General features: G+C 38.0%; 1 protein-coding gene across 1 annotated transcript; it reads right to left on the bottom strand.

Moving 5' to 3' along the window:
* Positions 1-1,657: 1,657 nt before the first annotated feature.
* LOC106872836 (poly [ADP-ribose] polymerase tankyrase) lies at positions 1,658-24,334 on the bottom strand. Its single transcript, XM_014919968.3, has 3 exons — positions 22,594-24,334; positions 9,610-9,805; positions 1,658-6,643 (listed from the first exon to the last, which is right to left on the bottom strand). The coding sequence occupies exons 1-3, from the start codon at positions 23,675-23,677 to the stop codon at positions 6,340-6,342; spliced, it is 1,584 nt and encodes a 527-aa protein (XP_014775454.1). The 5' UTR covers positions 23,678-24,334; the 3' UTR covers positions 1,658-6,339.
* Positions 24,335-26,115: the final 1,781 nt, after the last annotated feature.

Here is a 26,115-nt window from a genome sequence, read left to right as displayed (position 1 = left end):
CTTGTTTCAGTCATTAGGCTGTGGCCATGCTGGGGCACCACCTTCAAAGATTTTAGTCAAACTCATCAACCCCAATACTTATTGTCTTATCAGTCACTTTTCCAAACCACTAAGTTATAGGGATGTAAACACACCAACACAGGTCGTCAAGCAGTGGAAGACGATGCATGCACACACATACCAGGCTTCTTTCAGTTTCCATCTACCAACTCCACTCACAAGGCTTTGGTTGGCCTTGTATTCACATTGCTCCATTTCAGTCAGTTGGCAAAAATGAGTTGTACCTGTAATTCAAAGGGCCAGCCTTGTCACAAGCTGTGTCACGCTGAATCTACCTGAGAACTACATTAAGGGTATGCATGTCTGTGGAGTACTCGGCCACTTGCTCATTAATTTCATAAGCAGGCTGTTTGGTTCATTAAATCAAATAGAACACTTATCATAATCAACAGCATGCTAGCACTGCATGAGTATTATCACAGGCAATGAGACCATCATGACAATGAGCTAATGATGCAAAACATTAAGGAAACAGCATATATATATATATATATATATATATCATCATCATCGTCATTTAACATCCGCTTTCCATGCTGGCATGGGTTGGACGGTTTCACTGAGGACTGGTGAGTCAGATGGCTGCACCAGGCTCCAATCTGATCTGGCAGAGTTTCTACAGCTGGATGCCCTTCCTAACACCAACCACTCCAAAAGTGTAATATATATATATATATACTCTAGTGGCCAAGAATTGACCTGCAAGCAATCATAACGGTGAACAATTGTCAAGGAAGACACCAAAGGTCATTTATTTACCTGATGATGCAGGAAGGAAGAAGGCTTAAATATACCACAGCAAAAAGGTTCTAACATTAAATTATGAGAGAAAGTTTGAGTTTAGCATACAGACTTCATAAAATACGAGATTCTTATACCATAGAACCATATTTGATCTAAACTAGAATTCTGAAAATAATCAAGATTTTAGAAAGATATATTTAGTGAAAGAAATAAGGTTCTTATGGAGGGAAATTTTTACATACAGACTTTATAAAATAGAAGGCTTTATTTGACAGAACCAGATTTAGTTTCAGGTGAAATGTTGAAAATAATTGGTTTTGGAAGGGTTTTATTTAGTAAAATAACATTTTTTTTTCTTTATTCAACTGGTTTTTAGAGCATGACAAAATATTTTTACATTAAATTATGGAAGATGTGTCTTAATTTAATTCTTTAGGATTTAAACAGGTCACATTTGGCCCAAATATTCAACCTGTATTATGTTCAAACTGACCAGATCCAGCCTCTCACACCAACCCTACAATGTCATCATGAAAATAAACAATGACATTGGTAGAATCTTAAAGCTATGAGATAATGTATGATTAATTCAAAACAATGTGAATAAATAATAATCTGAATACTAAAGGGTTAACTTATAAACATTCTAAATCAGGTTCAATTTCAAACAGAATTTTGAAAATGGTCAGGATTTTGGAGATTTGCTTAGTGAAATATGATCCTTAGATTAAATTATGGAGGAAAATTTTAATATACATGCTTTATAACATAAGAGTCTTTATACAATAGAGCTAGGTTCAATCTCAAGTAGAATTTTGAAGATTTTAGCGAGATTTATTGAGTAAAATAAAGCTTTCTTTTTTTTGTTATTCAGTGGGTGTTTGGAACATAATAAATGGTCCTTACATTAAATTATGAAGGGAAATTTTAATTTAATGTGTAATCTTTATAAAATAGGGCTTATTTTATAGAACCAAGTTCAATTTCAGATAGAATTTTGAAATAATCAAGATTCAGGTAGACTTATGATAAAAATCTTAATTTATCAAAGTGTAAAATACAAGGCTTATTTCATTGAAGCAAGTTCAATCTCAGCAAGAAATTTTAAAATAACTGAGGTTTGGTACAAATTATTCAATAAATTAATTAATCAGTTGATGTCTGGAACATAATAAAAAAATTCGCATTAAATTATGAAGGAAACTTCAAATTTATCATAAGAACACTATAAAAGAGGTTTTAATTCACATAGTCAGGTTCGATTTTAGACAGAATTTTGAAAATAAGGAAGATTTTAAGAGGGATTTATTTAGTAAACTCATTAACAAAAAAAATTTTCATTAAATTATGAAAGAAAGACTTAATTTATCACATGAACACTATAAAATAGCTTTTAACCCTTTAGTGTTTAAACCAGCTGTATCCGGCCCAAATGTTCAACACATTTTATGCTCAAACTGGCCAGAACCAGCCTCTCACACCTACCCTACAATGTCATTCTAAAAATAAGCAATTACATCTTTCTTATCCTGAAGCTACAAAATAATATCAGATAAATTTTTTTGAAATGTGAACAAATAAGGATTACTTTTGACAAATTAATCTGAACACTAAAGGGTTAAATTTATAGAACCAGGTTCAATTTCAGAGAGAATGTTGAAAGTAAGGAAGAATTTTTGGGGTTGGATTTATTCAGTTGGTGTGTGTGAAACATAACAAATGGTGATTACTTTGAATTATGAAGGGAAGGTTTTTTATAATTTAACATATGAACTTTGTGAAATAGATTTTATTTCATAGAACCATGATCAATCTCATATAGTATTTTGAAAATAATGAAAATTTTTGGAAGGATTTACTTGGTAAAATAAGGATTTTTTTTTCATTCTTTCATTGTTGTCTGCAACAAAACAAAATATCTTATTAAATTAAGGTGGAAAGTTTTATTTTACAAATGATTTTTATATAAAATATGAAGTCTTTATATCCTAGAATCAGAGGGCAGTCTTGGGCAAGTTGGCATCAAAAGGGATACGGGTGTTTTTGACAATTAATAATATTGAATTTCATGGCAAGGAATTTATCAACAGAGATTCTTTGTTTTTTCAATCATATTTTTCCCAAAAAAACCTACTTAAACCACTGTAACCAGTCAAGCAAATAGCCACCAAATTGTGAGTTATATATGGTGAGATTTTAAATTCAAATGAACTGGCTGTGGTTTATCAGATTGGTAAATGGTAATCCAATAAGTTTGTAGATATAAAAAAAAAGAAAAAAAATTCAGTATACACAATTGAGGCAGTTTCAAATTAAATTAAAATAGCCATTTATGTATCAAACTAAATGTATATACACTGTCGATAAGGCCAGATACTGTAGTATTTGTCCTGAGATAGCATCTCTCAATAATTTTCAGAGATGAAAATTCGTCTCAGCATTTGGGGTCCATCTCAAATGACACGTTACTCACTGCCAGCTCTGTATGCTTGGACAAGAAGTCATTGCTTGCACCACTGAGAAAGCCCAAAAATGCATTCAACACTCTCGCTTGCTGTTACTGGGATGGATTGTTGTGTTTATTTTTTTTAAGAGATGTTATCTCAGGAAAAACACTGCAGCAAATCTTGCCTATCAAAGGTGTATATACATCAAGTATAACTTATAGATGACTAAAGAAAAACTTTTTGAAATAAGTTAATTTGCTATGAGGAATGAGAAATCTGCTTTTTGGGGCATTTGTCTTTCTTTAGCGTGAAAAAAAATATAAGAAAAAAAAATTTGAGACCAATATTGTGGGATTGTGGTGTGAGTAGATGCTGAAACAAATATTTGTAGAAAGAGTTTTGGAAAGACATTGATTTGGCATAAAGACAAAAAATAATGTTCGGTTCTCATGTTGTATAAATGCATTGGTAAAATTGGTAAAACATTCACAGACATTTGCAAAATATATATATATAACCTCTTTGTTACCATATTTCTATAGAAGTACTCTGCCTGTGTTTCAAATAATTTTGAAATGAAGAATTTAGTGAAATAACTTTGTTCTTATTAAAGTGCGGTTTGGAACATAAATTCACTTGATATTCAGATCATTATAAAATGAAGGAATTTGTACAATAGAACCAAGGACAATCTTCAGTGGGTTGGTATCAAAATGGTTGACCACTTTGTCACCATACTTCTGTAGAAATATTTTACATTGGTTTCAAATAATTTTGAAATGATGAATTTAATGAAATAACTTTGTTCTTACAAAACTGGTGTTTGGAACATAAATTAATTTGATATTCAGATCACTATAAAACAAGGAATTTATGTTATGGAAACAAGATGGTCTAGAGCAGGGGGGTCACCAAACTTTTTTCACAACGGGCCAGATAACTAAGACAATAACAAGCGCGGGCCACATATCCATTTTGTTCAATACAATACAGTGATTACACAAAAATAAAGACAACCGACATATTTATTTACTAAAAAGTTATCAAAGAAGGGAACATTAGCAATAAAATATATCATACCCTGTATGCACATATCCGAATCTCACAAACTAAGCAGCAAAAAATATTAGTGAAATTTGTGAAACTGGTGTTCAGTTTTTAAGATGTCATCAATATTTGCTTTGGAGTTGCTGCATTCAACCAAAAGAATTGCTTTCAAATGTTCATCAGTCAACTCCATTCGATGTGCTGACTTCATATACTTCATTTTTGAAAATGTTTGCTCACAGACATAAGTTGTTCCAAACACTGGTGCCATACTAAAGGCAAATTTCTTCAACTTCAGAAACTCATCATCAGATAAACAGCGACAAGATTTTACAAGTTTTCCTTCTCTATGCTTCTCTTTCAACAAATCATTTGCTTCCAAATCAATGAGCACCAACTGTAAGTTAACTGGCACGAGTGCTTGCTGATGTATAATGCAATGTGTAAACAGAGGGCCCAGGAGTTGAAGATCTTCCAACTTAGTCCTGATCTGCCCTACCAAACCCTTCCTCATTCTAGCCATGTTTTTTCCAATCCATCAACTGAAACAAACCAAAACTGATTCCACTCAAGGTTATAGTCTTGCAAAGCTTTCGGCATTTCCATGAAAATCTCTCCTGTAGTTCTTTTTTTGTGCATGCTGCAAACAGATGCCAACTTTTCTGTGATCTGGAAGTCCAAATTAATACCACGAATGAACACAAGAAGTTGTGACGTACCCGAGAGATCAGTAGACTCACCCAGTGCCAGAGAATACCAAAAGAAGTTCCTAGCTTTCTCGTGCATCTGTAGCACTATGTTCTCTCCAAGTTCCTCTGTTCTTGCTGAAAGGCTGATACTTCCAAAAAATCGGCTTTCTCAGGACACAAGTCATTCGCTGCTTCCATCAGACACTCTTTGATAAAGTTGCCATCAGTAAATGGCTTTCCTTGCTCTGCTATCTTATGCACTATTTTGTAGCTTGTACGAGTGACAAATTCATTTTCAGCAAACATTCTCATGAAGAAAATGTTTAAACACAGCAATGCAATTTCAAAGACAGTCGCTACAGAAATATACTCTCAAAGCAGGTACTTACACAAAAGGTACAGTGCGGTGGCGGTGGGCCAGATGAACTGACCTCATGGGCCATAGTTTGGTGACCCCTGGTCTTTTGAAAATAATGAAGAATTTTGAAAATACTTTTTTTCTTATTAAAGTGGTGTTTGGAACATAAATTAACATGAAGTCTTGATAGAAGGTTCTCAAAACAGGGAATTGGCATCATAGAACCAAAGGTTGTATGTAGAAGGTTAACCATTTTGTTATCATATTTCTGTTGAAATAGTCTGCCTAGAATTTAAGTAATTTTGAAAATAATGAAGAATTTGGTGAAATATAACATGAAATTTTGATGGCAGGTTTTAATTTAGACTATCTTGAAGGAAAAAGTTTTTATCATAGAACTCGGGGCAGTTTCAGTTGGGTTGGTGCCAAAAGGGTTGACCCTTTTGTTATTTCTGTTGAAACTCACTGCCTTTATTTGCATTAATTTCGAAAATAAAAAAAAAAAACTTTAGTAAAAGAATTCTGTCATTATGGAACCAATAACTGGAAAATAAATTAACATGAAATTTTGATGGAAGAATTTTGGATTATGTTAAAGCAAGAAGTTTGTCTGAAAGAACTAGATGGGTCTCAGGTGGGTTGGTGCCAAAAGGGTTAACCGTTTTGGTACTCTATTTCTGTTATAATATACTGCCATTGCTTCAATTCAAAATAATGAAGTATTTAATGAAATAACTTTTTCTCGATAATCTGGTGTTTGGAACATGAATTAACATGAAATTTCAATGGAAGGTATTAATTTAGGTCATTTATCACTTCAAAATTATAAACTTTGTAACATAAAACCATGAAGAATCTCAGGCAGAGTTGGTACCAAAAAAGGTTACTAATGAATTAATAATAATATAAATAAATAAAATGGAAAATTTTTTTTAAATAGTTTTTTTTCCTTCCATTTATTTATGCAGTTTTTGTGTGTTTTGTAAGAACTCTCCTAATCTGAATATGTTAAGAATCCTTTTAGTCTAGCTGGAATCGGTAGTTCTTTGACGCAACTCAAGATCTCTCGGTCACCACGAATCCCTAACAGATAGTTCCGAATATATTGACGACAGAGACAGGACAATGTCCAGGGGGAAGATCTCATGCTTTTCAACCATTCATGGAATTGTGATTGTTCTTCTGTTTTGCCTGGTAAATCAATCCAACCCTCTTGGTTTAGGTTCCAACCAGCTTGGACCAGAAAACGTGCAGCTTCAAAACAACCATTCCAGACAAGCCAACAAAGTGGAGAGTTTCTGTGGAAGAGAAAGAGAAACACAGATATATATATACATATATATATATATATATATATATATATATATATATATATATATATATATATATATATATATATAAATTACAGGTGCATTTTTAGGTTTCTGCCAACCAACCAATTGAATGATTTTACCAAGATCTGAAGTACAGGAAGTATCTGTGCAGATGAATAATTTTTAGTGGGTGTAGCTTGCACTGCACTACCCCCACTTATTAGCCCAAGAAGACTTTCACCGGTGTGACAAGAGAATTGACAAAACCAGGAAGGTACTTACTTTATCAACCCCAAAAGGATGAAAGGCAAAGTCAACCGTAGCAGAAATATACTAATGATAATAATAATAATAATAGTCAAAGAAAACGAGAAAGCAACCATACTCTGGGATATGCCAATACACACAGATAGAGAAATTAAGGTCAATAGACCAGATATAGTTGTCAAAGATCATGAAGTAAAAAAATGCTTTCAGCAGATGACAACGTTTCCCTAAAAGAAATGGAGAAACTTTCAAAATACAAAGACCTGGAAATAGAGGTAACTCGAATGTGGAATCTAAAAACAGAAACAATTCCTATCATAGTAGGCGCCTTAGGTATGATAAAAAATATATTCAGACAAATACATAACAAAAACACCAGGACTTACAAATATATACAACATACAGAAAATTGCACTAATGGGCACTGCACACATCCTATGCAAAACACTTTCAATACAGTAACCATAAGAGCATCACAGCAAACCACAGCACATACCCAAGGCACACAGAGCTGCGCTCGGTAGTGAAGTGAAAGTATGTTATAAAAATAAAACTACTGAATAATAATAATGATGAAGGTTTCAAGTTTTGTCACAAGGCCAGCAATTTTGGGGAGTGAGTAACCCGATTACATCAACCCCAGTACTCAACCCCAAAAGGATGAAAGGCAAAGTCAATCTCAGTGAAATTTGAACCCAGAACATAAAGACAGACCAAATGTCACTAAGCATTTCGCCCAGCTAACAACTCTGCCAGTTTGTTGCTTTAATAATAATAATAATAATAATAATAATAATAATAATAATAATAATAATCCTTTCTACTATAAGCAGAAGGCCTGAAATTTTGACTGGTATTTAATTTATCAACCCTGAAAAGATGAAAGGCAAAGTCGACCCCAGTGGAATTTGAACTCAGAATGTAAAGATGAACAAAGTACCAACTAAGCATTTCGGCCAGCACGGTAACAATTCTACCCACCTTAATAATAACAGGAACAATAGAGAACTATACAAAAAATTTTTTTTTTTTTAAAAACAGTCAATATGGGAACCAGAAACACAAAAGGAAAAATCTCATTAATGGAAACTACAAATTGATTACAGTTGCACATGTTTTATGTCTGGGCACCTAAGTATATCTTGGTGCTTTGACCTACATAGTATTTGGCCATCTACCAGAACTTACCTGAACTTGCCTAAACTCATAGTTAATTAATTACCACATATTAATTACCTGATCTTATTCAACGAAACCAATTATATTTCCTCAATGAACATATTTTTTTCCATTTTCTTTTTGTTTATTTTTGTTTCTCCTTCTTTTTTTTTGTTTGGATAATTACTTCCCTGCAACCTTGACGCATTCTTGCCTTTCAAGTCTCTCTCCTATGTGGTCAATAAAAATGCTAGAAATAGCAACCAAATCTATCTATTTCATATCCAGTGTAACGGTACCAATTGATTCTGGGAGGTATTTAGTAGCATCTGCTGCATCCTTTTGCTGCATTCCTGCTTTCGGCTGAGGAACCTTCTCTGACATGAGCAATAAAAATGCTAGAAATAGCAACCAAAATATTTAGTGCCCAGCAAGACGCCATCATTTGGTTCTACTTACCTTAGACTGAGGGAGAGAGCCTCTACTATGTGGTCAATGGAAATGCTAGAAATAGCAACCAAATCTTTTTGGCACAGAGTTTAACACCATTGCTTGGTTCAAAGATATCTTCAGTGACTTGTATACCCCACCCCTTCAACATTCTTGTCTTCAAATGAGAGAGGGCTCTCTTATGTGGGCAATAGAAATGCTAGAAATAGCAACCAAATCTCTTTGGCACAGAGTTTAACACCATTGCTTGGTTCAAAGATATCTTCAGTGACTTGTATACCCCACCCCTTCAACATTCTTGTCTTCAAATGAGAGAGGGCTCTCTTATGTGGGCAATAGAAATGCTAGAAATAGCAACCAAATCTCTTTGGCACAGAGTTTAACACCATTGCTTGGTTCAAAGATATCTTCAGTGACTTGTATACCCCACCCCTTCAACACTCTTGTCTTCAAATGAGAGAGGGCTCTCTTATGTGGGCAATAGAAATGCTAGAAATAGCAACCAAATCTCTTTGGCACAGAGTTTAACACCATTGCTTGGTTCAAAGATATCTTCAGTGACTTGTATACCCCACCCCTTCAACACTCTTGTCTTCAAATGAGAGAGGGCTCTCTTATGTGGGCAATAGAAATGCTAGAAATAGCAACCAAATCTCTTTGGCATCTGGTGAGATGTCACCACTTGATTCTAGGGTGTCTTGAAGGGCACTTAAACCCCAAAACATCAACCACTCCTGTATTCCACCAAGAGAAGCCTCCCCTATGTTGTCAAATGAATTGCTAGAAATAGCAACCAAGGGGAGGGAGAGGGTGGTGGTGGTGGTGGTGGTGGTTGGGGGTTGGAGGAGGACGAGGAGGACGAGGAGGAGGAGGACGAGGAGGAGGAGGACGAGGAAGAGGTGAAAGAGGAAGTAGAGGAGGACAAGGAAGAGGTGGAATAGGAAGAGCACGAGAAGGAAGGGAGGGGAGGAGGGTGGGGTGGTGGAGAAGGAGGACGAGGAGAAAGAAAGTAACATCAGCAAGAATTACCTGATATGTGGAAAAACCCTGCAAAACTGCCGAGTGGCCAAACTTACCTGTTAGGACTGTGGTGTGATACTTTGGCACCAGCGCCAATGAGAATCCGCAGAGAGGAGACAGGTACCACCTGCCCCATAACACAGGTGCATGCTGTAGAGTGCAGAGGTGTGAAGCCACGGCTGTCTTGGCAGTTGATGTAGGCACCAAATTCTAGCAAGCGGCTGATTATCCTATCAGATTCTTCACGGCTACCTACAGCAGGGATTGAAACAGAAAGAATTTCAGTAGGAGTTCTGTTTTCACATCATCATTATCATCAACATCATCATCATAACTACCAATACCACCATCATCATCATCATCAACAATGCTGTTGTTATTTTAAGGTCCACCTTTCCTATGCTCACATAGATCAGACAGAATTCATTGAGCCAGATTTTCTACAGCAGGATGCCCTTCCTGTCACCAACCCTCACCTGTTTCCAAGCAAGGTAATATTTCTGGAAGAATGGAAAAGAACAGCACTGGTTGTATGACAGGGATGCTTGTTTACAATTACCATGAGATGTCACAACAAGGAGACACACAAACACAGATGTATATATGTATATGTATGCATTTTTATATGTGTATATATATATATATATATATATATATATATATATATATATATATATCATCATCATCATTGTTTAACGTCCGCTTTCCATGCTGGCATGGGTTGGACAGTTTGACTGAGGACTGGTGAGCCAGAAGGCTGCACCAGACTCCAATCTGATCTGGCACAGTTTCTACAGCTGGATGCTCTTCCTAACGCCAACCACTCCAAGAGTGTAGTGGGTGCTTTTATGTGCCACCGGCATGAGGGCCAGACAGGCAGTTCTGGCAATGACCATGCTCAAAAGATGTTTTTTACGTGCTACCAGCACTGAAGCCAGTCCGGCGGCACTGGCAACAACCATGCTCGAATGTTGTCTTTCATGTGCCACCGGCACATGTGCTAGTAAGGCAACGCTGGCAATGACCATGCTCGAATCGTGCTTTTTACATGCCACTGACACGGGAACCAATCAGTGGCCCTAGCAAAAATCACGCTTGGATGTGCTGTTAATGTTCCACTGGCACGAGTGCCAATAAGGCGGCACTGTCATCGGCCATATCAGCAATTTTGATTTTGATTTCACTTGCCTCAACAGGTCTTCACAAGCAAAGTTTATTGTCCAATGAATGAGGGGTACTCATACGTGGGCTGGTTACACCCATGGCATAGGCCAGGGGTTATGGTCTCACTTGGCTTGTCGGATCTTCTCAAGTACAGCATATCTCCAAAGATCTCGGACACTAGTCATTGCCTCGATGAGGCCTAAAGTTTGATGGTCATGCTTCACCACCTCATCCCAGGTCTTCCTGGGTCTACCTCTTCCACAGGTTCCCTCAACTGCTAGGGTGTGGCACATTTTCACACAGCTATCCTCATCCATTCTTGCCACATGTCCATACCAGCGCAGTCATCTCTCTTGCACACCACATCTTATGCTTCTTAAATCCAAATTTTTCCTCAGGTCGCTTACACTTTGTCGTGTATGCACACTGACATTCCACATCCAGCAGAGAATACTAGCTTCATTCCTTGTAGCGGAGAATACTAGCTTCATTCCTTGTAAGCTTACATATGTCCTCAGCAGTCACAGTCCATGTTTCACTGCCATGTAGCATGGCCGTTCATACACATGTGTCATACAGTCTACCTTTTACTCTGAGCGAGAGGCCCTTTGTCACCAGCAGAGGTAAGAGCTCTGTGAACTTTACCCAGGCTATTCTTATTCTAGCAGCTATACACTTTCAGAGCATCCACCCCCGCTACTTGACTTGGTCCCCTAGGTAATGGAAGCTATCAACTACTTGTAGTTTTTCTCCCTGGAATGTGACAGAAGCTGTTCTTGACACATTTTCAGTGTTTATAGCACCTGAGCATTTGCCACATACAAAAACTATCTTCCCAGTTAGCCTTCCTTTGATATTGCTGCACCTCTTATAATATATATATATATATATATAAACATAATTAAGGGATCAGCAAGCATTTGCTTCACCATATACCGAAGTTCAGAAATAGCAGCTAAAAAAGCTGAGACTCCAACAGATAGCATTACTTGTAACTCACATGGTCGAATTTACTACTGGAATATCGTATTGATGAAGGAAATTGAGTATTTATCACTCGTAATCCAGAAACGCGTCTGCGATTAACTTCGGAATGGTTAGTTTTCATTGTTTTTTTCTTCTTGTTTTTGCCTTTGTGAGTTACAAGTAATGCTATCTGTTGGAGTCTCAGCTTTTTTTAGCTGCTATTTCTGAACTTCGGTATATGGTGAAGCAAATGCTTGCTGATCCCTTAATTATGTTTATAAATGTATGGGAACTTTTAAATAAGTTCTCCACCGATAATGGTGCTTTCATACCGAAGGGCTTGGTAAAAATTATTAATTGTTGATTTATTAATAAATTAATAAATTGATAAACCTTTACCCTTTTAATTTATATATATATATATATATATATACACATATATTATCATTATCATAATCATCACCATCTTCATTTAATGTCCATTGTCCATGTTGGACTGGGTTGGATGGTTCAACCAGGGCTGGTAAGCTGAGGGGCTGCACCAGACACCAGTCTGAAATGGCATGTGAAATCGTAGTTGTGGTCAATGTCAGTGACATGTAAAAGACACTGGTGCTGGTGACACATAAGAGGCACTTGTGCTGGTGACACATAATAAGGTATCCAGTACATTCCTTGGAGTGGTAAGCATTAGGAAGTGCATCCAGCCGTAAAAACCAAGGCCAAAACAGACTGGAGCCTGCTGCATCTCTCCAGCTTGTCAGTTCCAGTTAAACCATCCGACCATGCTGGCATGGAAAATGGACGCTAAATGATGGTGAGGTTGATGATATATGCATGTATGTATGTCTCTATGTTTGTACTTTTCCCCAGTCAACAAACACTTGGCAACCAGTGTTGGTTTGTTCACATCTCCAAAACTTAGCAGTTAGGCAATCAATGTCAATATTAGAGTATGTGATTACTCTTTTACTCTTTTACTTGTTTCAGTCATTTGACTGTGGCCATGCTGGACCACAGCCTTTAGTCGAGCAAATCAACCCCAGGACTTATTCTTTGTAAGCCCAGTACTTATTCTATCGGTCTCTTTTGCCGAACCGCTAAGTGATGGGAACATAAACACACGAGCATCGGTTGTCAAGCAATGCTAGGGGGACAAACACAGACACACAAACACACACACATATATATATACATATATACAACGGGCTTCTTTCAGTTTCCGTCTACCAAATCCACTCACAAGGCTTTGGTCGGCCCGAGGCTATAGTAGAAGACACTTGCCGAAGGTGCCACGCAGTGGGACTGAACCCGGAACCATGTGGTTGGTAAGCAAGCTACTTACCACGAGCTTCAACTGCTATTTCTAACAAATCTACCAACCACATAGAGGCTCATCTAAGATGTTACCACTCCAACAGAGCTGTCAGTCAATATTGAGTGATTAATTAGTTAATAACAAAGTGACAAAAAGTGGATTATGTTATTATGAGGATGGGAGGGGGGAAGAATCTCCCACTAATTAATGACCTGAGCTGACCTGACACGACCTAATGACCTATTTTTTGACAGGTCAACATTCTCTTAGATCTTAGAGGTGGTTTTATAATAGATTCTTTCAGAAAATCTTGACCCTTGTTATTAAGAAGATGGCTGTTGCTACTGCTGCTGCTGCTACTGCTGCTACTGCTGCTACTACTACTACTACTACCACCACCACCACCACCAGCATCAAGTCCAGCGCCATCAACTACCACCACCACCATCACTACTGCTACTGCTACAAATAGTAGTGGTAGTGGTGGTAAGTTACCTTCTCAAGTCATACTGACTCATAAAAGCCAGCTTTACAGTTTCACGGTGGCGTGTATATTCCCCCACCTGGATGGGATGCCAGTCCATCGCAGCGTTACTCACTTTTGCCAGCCAAGTGGACTGGAGCAACGTGAAATGAAGTGTTTTGCTCAAGAACACAATGCGTCGCCCGGTCCAGGAATTGAAACCACGATATTGTACAATCATCATCATCATCATCATCATCATCGTCGTTTAACGTCCGCTTTCCATGCTGGCATGGGTTGAACGATTTGACTGAGGACTAGTGAAACCAGAATGGCTACACCAAGCTCCAATCTGATTTGGCAGAGTTTCTACAGCTGGATGCCCTTCCTAACGCCAACCACTTAGAGAGTGTAGTGGGTGCTTTTACATGCCACAGGCACGAAGGCCAGTCAGGAGGTACTGGCAACGGCCACGCTTGAAAAGTGCATTTTATGTGCCACCCGCACAAGAGCCAGTCCAGGGGCACTGGCAACGATCTCGCTCGAAAGTCCTAACACATGCAGCGGGCACAAGTGCCAGAAAGGCGACGCTGGGCACAGGTGCCATCATAATTTTGCTTTCGCTTGCCCCAATCATGAGTCCAATATTCTTAACCACTAAGCCACATGCTTTCACTAGTAGTAGTAGTAGGAGGAGGAGCAGGAGGTGGGGGGGGGACGAGCTACATTCAATTACTACTAATATCACCAATACTACTAATATTAGTTCCAAATTTTGGTACAATGCCAGTAATTTCAGAGAGAGGTGGGGGGGAAGGGGTTATGTCAATCACATCAACCCCAGTGTTGCAACTGGTGCTTACTTTATTAACGCCCAAAAGGATGAAAGATTACAGCCAACCCCGGCAGAATTTGAACTCAGAACATAAAATCAGACAAAAATGTCGAGAGGGATTTTTGCCCGACGCACTAACGATTCTTCCAGCTTGCCACCTTAATGCTACTACTGATATTACAAGCAATATAGTACTATTGCTACCATGGCTGCTGCTGCTCCTACTACTACTACTTCTGCTTTCTTTATTTGGCCCTATGGCCATAACACAGAGGGGGGGACACTACAAGGACAGACAACATAAAACGTGGGGTACATATAGTGAATGATGAAAAAATGGATTATTTGTAATGAAGGAATGAAATGGCTTACGAGTCCCCTAAAACTCGCAGTTACATTTTACCGTTCTTGTACGTTTTCTTATCGTTCTCAATTATTGGTTATATATTCGTCTAGATCCTCCCTCGTAACTACACGAGGGAGGTTCTCGTAATGAAATATTTCTTGTGACCTAGTAATTAACTTAGGAAACAATCTATACAGTTTTTCTATTCTTTCGTCCTTCAATAGTACAGCCTACAAATCTGGTGAATCCGAGTTCAATTTCACTCTAATCAGCCCTTTCATTTTTGTCAACTTCTTCTCCAATTCATTATCCTTTTTCGGTTCCGTCTCCCCTGTCGTTTTCCTCTCCCTGCCTGTAATAGCTCAAGCATTTTGTCTGCCCATCCATCAGTTTCCGTCGTTCTATCTTTTTCACCACTTGTTGTCGTCTCCGGCTCTGTAGTTCGAGACTCAGTCTCTTCCGTTTCGTCCACCAATGTTTTTGTTTTTTTTTCCACCTTTCCTGCTTTCCTCTTTTTAGGGGTTTTGGGTGGTGACTCCACCCTCAACTTTTTCCTGTCAACCTCAACTTCCTCTTCCCTTTCTTCCACCTCCTCCACCTCTGCCTCACTGCTTCTTTCTGTCTCCTCTATGTGTACTTCTCTTAGGGGATTACTGCTACTACTACTACTACTACTACTACGACTACGACTACTACTACGACTACTACTACTACGACTACTACTACGACCACTACTACTATTACTACGACTACTAATGGACTCCTGTTGAAAACGATGTATGAGCATGAAGTTTTTCTGCCAAACGACCTGCACAAATGATTCGTTTATATAGTAATTAAACGTCCGTGCTGTAGATTAGCTCATTCCCTCCCATCAAATCAGTGTTGTTTGAACAGGTGCACTGAGTGCCACGCATCAGGTGTCGAAGTGATCACAGTGCAATGGGAAACAAAGTGTTTTGCTCAAGAACACAAAGCCCCACCCCGTCTAGGAACTGAAACCGCAACCTTGCAATCGCGAGCGCAACACCAGGCCTTCGACTTTTGGTACAAGGCCAGCAAGTTCAGAGGAGGGGGTAAATCGATTACATCAATCACAGCACTCAACTGGTAATTAATTAATCAACCCCAAAAGAATGGAAGGCAAAGATGGCCTTAGTGGGATTTGAACTCAGAACATAAAGAGCCAGGAGAAAGCATTTTGCCTGGTGTGCTAACAATCCTGTCAGCTTGCAGTCTATTTTTAAAAACACTCTTTTACTCTTTTACTTGTTTCAGTCATTTGACTGTGGCCATGCTGGAGCACCACCTTTAGTCAAGCAAATCGACCCCAGGACTTATTCTTTGGAAGCCTAGTACTTATTCTATTGGTCTCTTTTGCCGAACCGCTAAGTTACAGGGACGTAAACACACCACTATCGGTTGTCAAGCAATGTTGGGGGGACAAACACAGACACACAAACATATACACACACATACACATATATATATACATATATACGACGAGCTTCTTTCAGTTTCCATCTACCAAATCCACTCACAAGGCTTTGGTCGGCCCGAGGCTATAGTAGAAGACACTTGCCCAAGGTGCCACGCAGTGGGACTGAACCCGGAACCATGTGGTTGGTAAGCAAGCTACTTACCACACAGCCACTCCTAGTAACATTTCTATTTTTAATTTTTTGTCAGAGTTATTTACCATTTGTTTCTATCAAGAAAGCAAAGAAAACGACTACTAACCCTTCAAACTTTGCTTTTGTTCCTTGGAAACTGACCTATTTGCCATTACATTTCAGACAAATTCAGTGCTGAGTTGCTGAAGCAGAAATATCATTAAAGCAAATATTCTGCTTAATACCACAGATTTGTTTGTCAGTTGCTTGACCTTAACCAGTTGAGCATGTCTCTTAGTAGCTGACAATATGTGCATCTCTGATCATAAGCAGGAGTACTGGGAGAGCATTACAGCCATGCGTTGAAAGGGATACTTTGGAGTTGAACAGATATAACAAAAGCAAAATTTGAAGAAAATATTAACCACTTTTCATACTTTCTAGGGTTAAACAAATAGGAAATAACAGTTGCTACCCAAGGACAAAACTCTTGTTACACTGTGTGATAAAGAGAAATTCAAAACACAGACATGAAAATTAGCATGTGACTTATCTAACAAACCTTGTCTTCAGTTTGATATCCATGTCATGCATTAATTAACACACTAACACATTGTTAAATAATTAAGAATTAAAGGTTAGTTAGTCAGATCATTATTTAACCCTTTAGTGTTCAAAACGGCCACATCTGGCTCAAATATTCCAGTTGTTTTATGTTCAAACTGGCAAGATTCAGCCCTTTATACCTACTCTACAACATTCTAAAACTAAACAAACACACCATATTTCAGAGCTACAAGATAATGTATGATTAATTCAAAGCAATATTGACAGAGTAATCTGAATGCTAAGGGGTTAATTTATACAAAAATCGGTGTTGTAAATAAATATATATTGATGACTCATACATAAAAACAGAAATATTGCTTATGTAAGCAGAATTCTATTGTGCCACAAAACAAATGAACCTATGAAAAATAAAACTGGTAAATTTTATAATCTCACCATAAATAGTAATATACTTAAAAATAAACACATATCTAATAACCAAAATGCATATAAACAAGAAATTGATAATGATAAAAAGCCTAAGATAACTTTAAACCAAACTAATAATACTAAACATAATAATAGAAAAACCAATACTAAGTTATCTCACAAACCCATGAAAAATTTAAAAAACAACTAACTTACAATTGTAAGGATTGCTACAATGATGATGATAACATAATTAAACATTGTGTACACACTCATTCCATTAACTATAGAAAATCTAAAACACATTACAATATACCTATAAATATGAATCGCCCTGATAAATCTTATAAAATATGGTTTATTATTCCATACGCTAACCAAATTAAAAATAATATAGTTAAATCTATATTCAAAGCCATCCATAAACAAATAATAGATACAATGAAATAATTAACCACAAAACTGTTAACATTGGTTTTAGCCTCACCCCTAACTTATTCACCATTATATCATCTATCAACATACACTAATAGAAATGCCAGTAATATTAATCCTAATAACACCCCTTGGTTCAATGGAAAATATGATAAAATCTCGGTTGGTGAATCATTTCCATACTTTTAAGAATATACAGAAAGCTAATTCCACTAGATTAAATAAATTTATATGGGAATTAAAAGATAATATTGAATTTGATATTAAATGGAATATTATAGCTTCTGTACTGACTTACAAAGTCAATAATAAAAAATGTTTTCTTTGTATAACTCAGGCTTTTTTTTTATTATTTCATCTAAGAATTACCCTACTTAATCTAAGAACTGAAAAAAGTATTTCCTCTGTTCATGTAGGAAAATATGCATTTTCTAAATTTAAATAATTGATTTATTATCTCTCACCAGAATACCTGTATATTCACTTTAAATCCCTAGCTCCACTAATATAAATTACCTTCCCATATCATTACCTAACTAAACCACCATTAATATTAATTTCTACCTTTAGTACACATCTATTACACCTAGTTTTAGCATAATTTTATAAAAATCACCAATACTACTTAATATTTTGCACACACCATGAATAACCGTCTACCAACATTTGAGCAGACATTATTGCTAACCTTTATAACTGTTTGATTATCATTCAAAATTTTGAATAGACACACTTGGTGATATTCATATCTGTTTGACTATTATTTATACAACTACTTTTCATTAATAAACACAAGACCCTGCAAATGGACAGAGACTTAGAGACAAGTTACTTGAAGCATTTAACGAAATAGAAGGGGATATAGCATCATACAACGTGGAAGACAATTGGAGATTTCTGCGGGACAACCTGTTGAAAGCCACCGACCAGATTTGTGGGTGGTGTAAGGTCCCCTCCCGACCCAGAGTAACGTGGTGGTGGAACAAGGAGGTAGACAGGGCTATTAGACAAAAGAAACAGGCTTGGAAGGACTGGAAGAACAGTGGTAGCAGGGAATTGTACCAATGTGCCAGAAGGGAGGCTAGGCGACAGGTTTATTTAGCCAGAGGGGAAGCAGATAAGAAAAGATTTGCCAATGTTCTGCACCGTGAGGACCAAAGACTCGAGGTATTTCGTGTTGCAAGACAGTGTAGGAGAGAGAATAGTGATGTTGTAGGAGAGAAATGTGTTCGCATGGATGATGGTACGCTTGCACTAAATGAGGATGCAAAGAAAGAGGTCTGGAGATGCCACTACGATAGATTGCTTAATAAAGAGAATGAATGGGAGGAAGAGAGCCTGCCGCATGTCGACCCAATAGAGGGACCAGCTATCCGAGTTGATAGTACCGGGGTAGATAAAGCAATTAAGAGTATGAAGACCGGGAAAGCCCCCGGCCCATCAGGAATCACTGCAGAAATGCTCAAAATATCTGGCAGTGTTGGCTATAGCCTAGTCACCCGTATTACGAACCAGGTGTTGCACGAAGGAGTCATACCCAATGACTGGTGTAGCAGCATCATAGTCAACTGCTACAAAGGTAAAGGTGACGCTTTAGATACAAATAATTACAGAGGCATCAAGCTGTTAGATCAGGTTATGAAAGTTACAGAGAGGGTCATAGCCCAACTAATTAGGGTGTGAATCAATTTAGATGAGATGCAGTTTGGGTTCATGCCAGGTAAAAGCACTACTGATGCCTTATTTCTAGTGAGACAGCTGCAGGAGAAATACCTAGCTAAGGATAAACCTCTGTACCTGGCTTTCGTTGACATGGAGAAAGCCTTTGACAGGGTCCCCCGATCCCTTATCTGGTGGTCAATGAGGAAACTTGGAATAGAAGAATGGTTAGTGAGAGCTGTGCGAGCCATGTACAGAGATGCTGCCAGTAAGGTGAGGGTTGGAAATGAGTACAGCAATGAATTCCGGGTAGAGGTAGGGGTCCACCAAGGTTCCGTCCTCAGCCCCCTCTTATTTATCATAGTCCTCCAGGCAATCACAGAGGAGTTCAAGACAGGTTGCCCCTGGGAGCTCCTCTATGCTGATGACCTTGCCCTAATTGCGGAGTCACTATCAGAACTAGAGGAGAAGTTTCAGGTGTGGAAGCAAGGTCTAGAATTGAAGGGCCTTAGAGTCAACCCAGCTAAAACCAAAATCCTAATAAGTAGGAAGGTAGATAAAACACAAACCCCTTCAGGTAGATGGCCCTGCTCAGTATGTAGAAAAGGAGTAGGTAGTAACTCTATAAGATGTACCCGGTGCAAGCTATGGACACATAAGAGGTGCAGCAACATCAAAGGCAGGTTAACTAGCAAGTTAGTTTTTGTTTGTGGCAGATGTTCAGGTGCAATAAAGACTGTAAACAAACAGGAAACAACTTCTATCTCATTCCAGGGTGAAAAACTAGAGGTAGTCGATAGCTTCCGCTATCTGGGCGACCAAGTTAGTAGTGGGGGTGGGTGCGCTGAAAGTGTAGCTGCTAGAATAAGAATAGCCTGGGCAAAGTTTAGAGAGCTCTTACCTCTGCTGGCGACAAAGGGACTCTCACTCAGAGTAAAAGGCAGACTGTATGACGCATGCGTACGAACAGCCATGCTACATGGCAGTGAAACATGGGCTGTAACTGATGAGGACATACGTAAGCTCGCAAGGAATGAAGCCAGTATGCTCCGTTGGATGTGTAATGTCAATGTGAATACCCGTCAGAGTGTAAGTATCTTGAGAGAAAAGCTGAACATTAGAAGCATCAGTTGTGGTGTGCAAGAGAGACGATTGCGCTGGTATGGACATGTGGTGAGAATGGATGAGGATAGCTGCGTGAAAAAGTGCCACACCCTAACAGTTGAGGGAACCCGTGGAAGAGGTAGGCCCAGGAAGACCTGGGCTGAGGTGGTGAGGCAAGACCTTCGTACATTGGGCCTCACCGAGGCGATGACTACTGACCGAGACCTTTGGAAATGTGCTGTGCGTGAGAAGACCCGGCAAGCCAAGTAAGATCGTTGCCAGTGCCCCTGGACTGGCTCTTGTGCGGGTGGCACATGAGATGCACCATTTTGAGCATGGCCGTTGCCAGTACTGCCTGACTGGCTCCCGTAGGATTTTCGAGTGAGATCGTTGCCAGTGCCCCTGGACTGGCTTGTGCGGGTGGCACATAAAAGACACCATTTCGAGCGTGGCTGTTTTCGTGCGGGTGACACGTAAAAGCACCCACTACACTCTCTTAGTGGTTGGCATTAGGAAGGGCATCCAGCTGTAGAAACTCTGCCAAATTAGATTGGAGCCTGGTGTTACCATCCGGTTTCACCAGTCCTCAGTCAAATCGTCCAACCCATGCTAGCATGGAAAGCGGACGTTAAACGATGATGATGATGATGATGATTACCAATTCTTTAACAACAAAATAAGGTGTGATATGCACACATATTTCTATATTTATATTTATATTTTTTATATCTTCTTTTTTATACATATATTCATGTTGATTATTTAATTTTGTTATTCATAATGTTATATCACTCATCCATTACACCTATATTTAGTATATTTTTATACCAATTACCCATTATAACTAACCTATTTTAAACATCATGAGAAACCTTCTACCAACTTCTGAGCATACACAATTGCTAAATTTCATAACTATTTGATTTATTCTAACTTTTCAATAGACAAGATTGCTAACAGATACATCAGTTTGACTATTATTCAGAAAACTACCTTTAATTGATAACTATATTAACACATCCTTAACAACAACAAAAAACATGACTGATAAACACTCACATCTTTATCTCTATACATTTTATACTTTTATTATTTATTTTAATATACATGCATGTATAAGTGTATAGGCATGTATACACATGTGACTGTGTGTGTATGGATTGCCAGTACAGATACATATGTGCACATGTACATGTGTGCCTGTATGGGCACATGATGTGTGAATATATGTATGTATGTATGGATATATGTATATATATATATATGTGTGTGTGTGTGTGTGTGTGTGTGTGTGTGTGCATATATACGCTTAAGATGATGAGAAGGTTATTGTGATGATAAGTGCAGTGGTGATGATGATGATGATGATGATGATAAAGATAGTGGTGATGGTGATGATGATGATGATGATGATGATAAAGATAGTGGTGATGATGATGATGATGATGATAAAGATAGTGATGATGATGATGATGATGATGATGATGATAAAGATAGTGATGATGATGATGATGATGATGATGATAAAGATAATGGTGATGGTGATGATGATGATGATGATGATGATGATAAAGATAGTGGTGATGATGATGATGATGATGATGATAAAGATAGTGGTGATGGTGATGATGATGATGATAAAGATAGTGGTGATGATGATGATGATGATGATAAAGATAGTGGTGATGATGATGATGATGATGATGATAAAGATAGTGGTGATGATGATGATGATGATGATGATAAAGATAGTGGTGATGGTGATGATGATGATGATGATAAAGATAGTGGTGATGGTGATGATGATGATGATGATGATGATGATGATGATGATGATGATAAAGATAGTGGTGATGGTGATGATGATGATGATGATAAAGATAGTGGTGATGATGATGATGATGATGATGATAAAGATAGTGGTGATGATGATGATGATGATGATAAAGATAGTGGTGATGATGATGATGATGATGATAAAGATAGTGATGATGATGATGATGATGATAAAGATAGTGGTGATGGTGATGATGATGATGATGATGATGATGATGATAGGGATAAACAGATATGCTGAATCAGAACTTAATGGCAAATCAGGTGACAGAAAAAAGTTGGCACCAAAATGGAGGTAAAAAAGATAATTCGAAAATACTTACAACGTGCATACTGTATCTTGTGCAACGCCGTCAACCGATCGTTGCTCTGCGCATTAACATTTGCACCTTGTCGCAGCAAAATGTCAACAATCACGTAGCTACCGATAGATGCTGCCTGCAGCAATGGTGTTTCGTGGTTCGGTGATATCACATGAATATTGCAACCAGCTTTTACCAATGCTAAGGTGATGGCTTCAGATCTGCGATTGACTGCTAGATGTAAAGGATAATCCCCTCTCCTGTTAGGCTGGTTTAAGTTTACCCTCTCTGTTTCCAAAAGCATTTTTACCATTTCCAGACTCTTCATTTGAATGGCATAATGCAGCGGAGATGAACCGAATTTATCTGTAGCATTGACGTCTGCATTGTTGTCAATGAGAACCTGAAGAATTTGCGGAGCATCAGTGTCTATGGCCATGTGAATCGGTCTTTTGTTATCAACATCGCGTGCCTCAACATTAGCCCCCTTTTCACACAGATACCTAACGACATCAAGGTGTCCGTTCCTTACAGCCTTATGCAAGGGGGTCATCCCACCTTGGAGTAACAAAGTTTGAATTTCTATATTTGCTCGGCTCTCCTCCAACAGAACCCTGACCACCTCGATGTGACCAGCACCAGCTGCGATGTGGAGGGCTCTCTCATCGTTATGGTTACGAGAAAGGTTTACATGCGAACCCTCGCTAATCAGAAAACGAACAATGTCTGTGAACCCACAGTTGCACGCTTGCAATAAAGGGGTCTGCCCTTCAGAGTCGCATCGATTGAGAACAGAGCCATTCCTGGTCAAAATTTTCACCAGTTCCAAACTGCCATTTAACACAGCATGATGAATGGCCTTCTTACCCGTTTCATCTGTGTGGATCAGAGAAGGCACGGGCCGTGATCCGAGAAGTATCATCTCCACAACAGTCGTAGCACCATTGCGGGCTGCTACACAGACCGCCTTATCTAGATCCAGATAGTAACAGCAGTGGTTCTCGCGACAGTATTTAAGAATAGCTTCAACCCTCTCCGCATCATTATTGCTTATAGCCTCATAGAACACATTAACAAGAGCCAACATGTTGTTTATCTGAGCCATCACTAGGGCTTTTTGACAAATATATATATATATCTATATATGAATGAATATAAAATATATATATGTATTTATTACAATTAAAAGGGTAAAGGATTATCAATTTATTAATTTATTAATAAATTAATAATTAATAATTTTTACCAAGCCCTTCGGTATGAAAACACCATTATCTTGTTTTACCTTTGTGAGTTACAGGTAATGCTATCTGTTGGAGTTTCAGCACTTTAGCTGCTATTTCTGAACTTCGGTATGTGGTGAAGCAACTGTTGCTGACCCCTTAATTATGTTTATAGTTTATAAATATATATATATGTATGTATGTATCAATGAATATGTATGGATGTATATATATATATATATATATATATATATGTGTGTGTGTGTGTGTGTGTGTGTGTGTGAGGGGGTGTATGCACAGAGACACAAAACACACTCAAAAAAAAAAAGAAATCACACAGCAAAAGGCATCCAATATAAGCCAGATGGCCTCTGTCTTGTCTCTGAGTGTCGTAGACAATGAACAACTTGTTTCTTTTCCTTTTATTATTTCCAGTCAGTTGGACAGGTGAGGAATAATTAATGTGGCAGATAACGAGTCTCTCACATTGTCATCTAAGGTGTTGAAGAATTCAGAAGGTGTGCTCCATCAAAGGTATCTGAAATGATACATGAAACAGCTTATTTGTCAAGATGTTACATTCAGAGTTAAACTGGTTTCAAGAATGAGATTAAAATGAGTTTGAAAAACTATGTAATATGAGTAAAAATAAATATCAAAGTATAGTACAGGCGCAGGTACAGCAGTGTGGTAAGAAGTTTGCTTCCCAACCACACTAGCTCTGGGCTCAAAGAGAGATGGAACGGGTGGACCAGAGCTATACGGACCCCCACAAAAAAAAATGATCAGGTTAAAAAGATGCTCACACATGCACTATATATATATATTTTTTCTTCACTCGTTTATTACTGTTATTTTATTTTGACACCTGTCCATTGTCCGGAAATCTTTCATCACACATCTGTGACCTCTTCAGCGACACTTTTCGTTTCCGTGTGTGTTCTTGCTCCACTTACTCCATTCTGTTCTTCTAAGATGTCTATCCTTATGTACGATTGCATTTGTGTGTGTGTGTGTGTGAGAGAGAGAGAGGGAGAGAGAGAGAGAGAGAGAGAGAGAGAGATAGAGAGACCAGTCTTGTTGATGGTCCTGTTACTAGGTCGGTGGACATCTTATGGTTCTTGTGCAGTCCATACAGTGCCAGGTGTCATTGTTGGTGGCCATGCACTTCTTTGCCCCTAGGATGTTTGACCCCATCACTCTCAATATGCCAAACCCCTGGCCTCTAAGTACCTTGTTCACAAGAATGCAGCAATTACGGACAATGCCAAGTTCAGCATTCTGATATCTGACTTGGTGAGAGTGATGAGGAATGTGTCTCAAATGTGCAACCCTATGGAATTGGAAAGACACAGACAACACTTCATCCACCACATGTAGTAGTCAGGCTACAACCAAAGGGACAGGATTGGAATGAACAAAGGAGCCAGGACTAAGTACAAAGCCACCATCAGCATCATCATTATCAGCATCATCATTATCATCAACATCATCATAATGTGTGTATATATATATAGACAGACAGATTGATATATATATATATATATATATATATATATATATATATCTCAATCTATCTATCTATCTATCTATCTATCTATATATATATCTAACTATCTATTTGTCTGCCTGTTTATCTATCTATCTATGTGTGTATATATATATATATATATATATATATATATATTCAACAAACAGCTTTCAGTTTGCCTTTACATATACATGTATGTGTGTGTGTGTGTGTGTGTGTGTGTGTGTGAATGTATGTGTGTCACTGACAAGTTAAAGTGTATGACACAGCAAGAGAACAGGTTAGTGTGTGTGTTTGCAATATTAGAATATGTCTCAACCACCACCATTACCCATCCCACACAGTCTTAGCTGTCTCCCTGTCCTCTCCATCATGTTGTTTACCTAAAGTCTCACCTTGATGACATCATAAGTGACTGTTCACCTTAAGACAACACAGGATAACCCAACAGCAGCACATCATTCAACTCACATCAGTCATGTAACACTCTTAAATAGACAAACACACACACACACACACAGACATACATCTTGCCATGGCAGATAACACATTTACTATTTGCATAAATAGATAAGCATAGAGACAGACAGACTAACAGATAGATAGTTAGACAGACAGGCAGACAAATAAATAGACAAACAGATAGATAGACAGGCAGACAAATAGATAAATAGTTAGATATATATATATATATATAGACAGATAATCAAATTAAAACATAGGGTAAAAAATCAGATATTAATTAATATCGATTTATTACCAGGAAGCTAGCACATTTAAAGAATCAGA

The sequence above is a fragment of the Octopus bimaculoides genome, chromosome 27 (genome assembly GCF_046866305.1).
Source record: "Octopus bimaculoides isolate indiv1 chromosome 27, ASM4686630v1, whole genome shotgun sequence".
In the NCBI taxonomy this organism is placed as follows: Eukaryota; Metazoa; Mollusca; class Cephalopoda; order Octopoda; family Octopodidae; genus Octopus; species Octopus bimaculoides.
The sequence above is the reverse complement of the archived record's forward strand: the minus strand, read 5'-3'. Positions and strand labels throughout refer to the sequence as shown.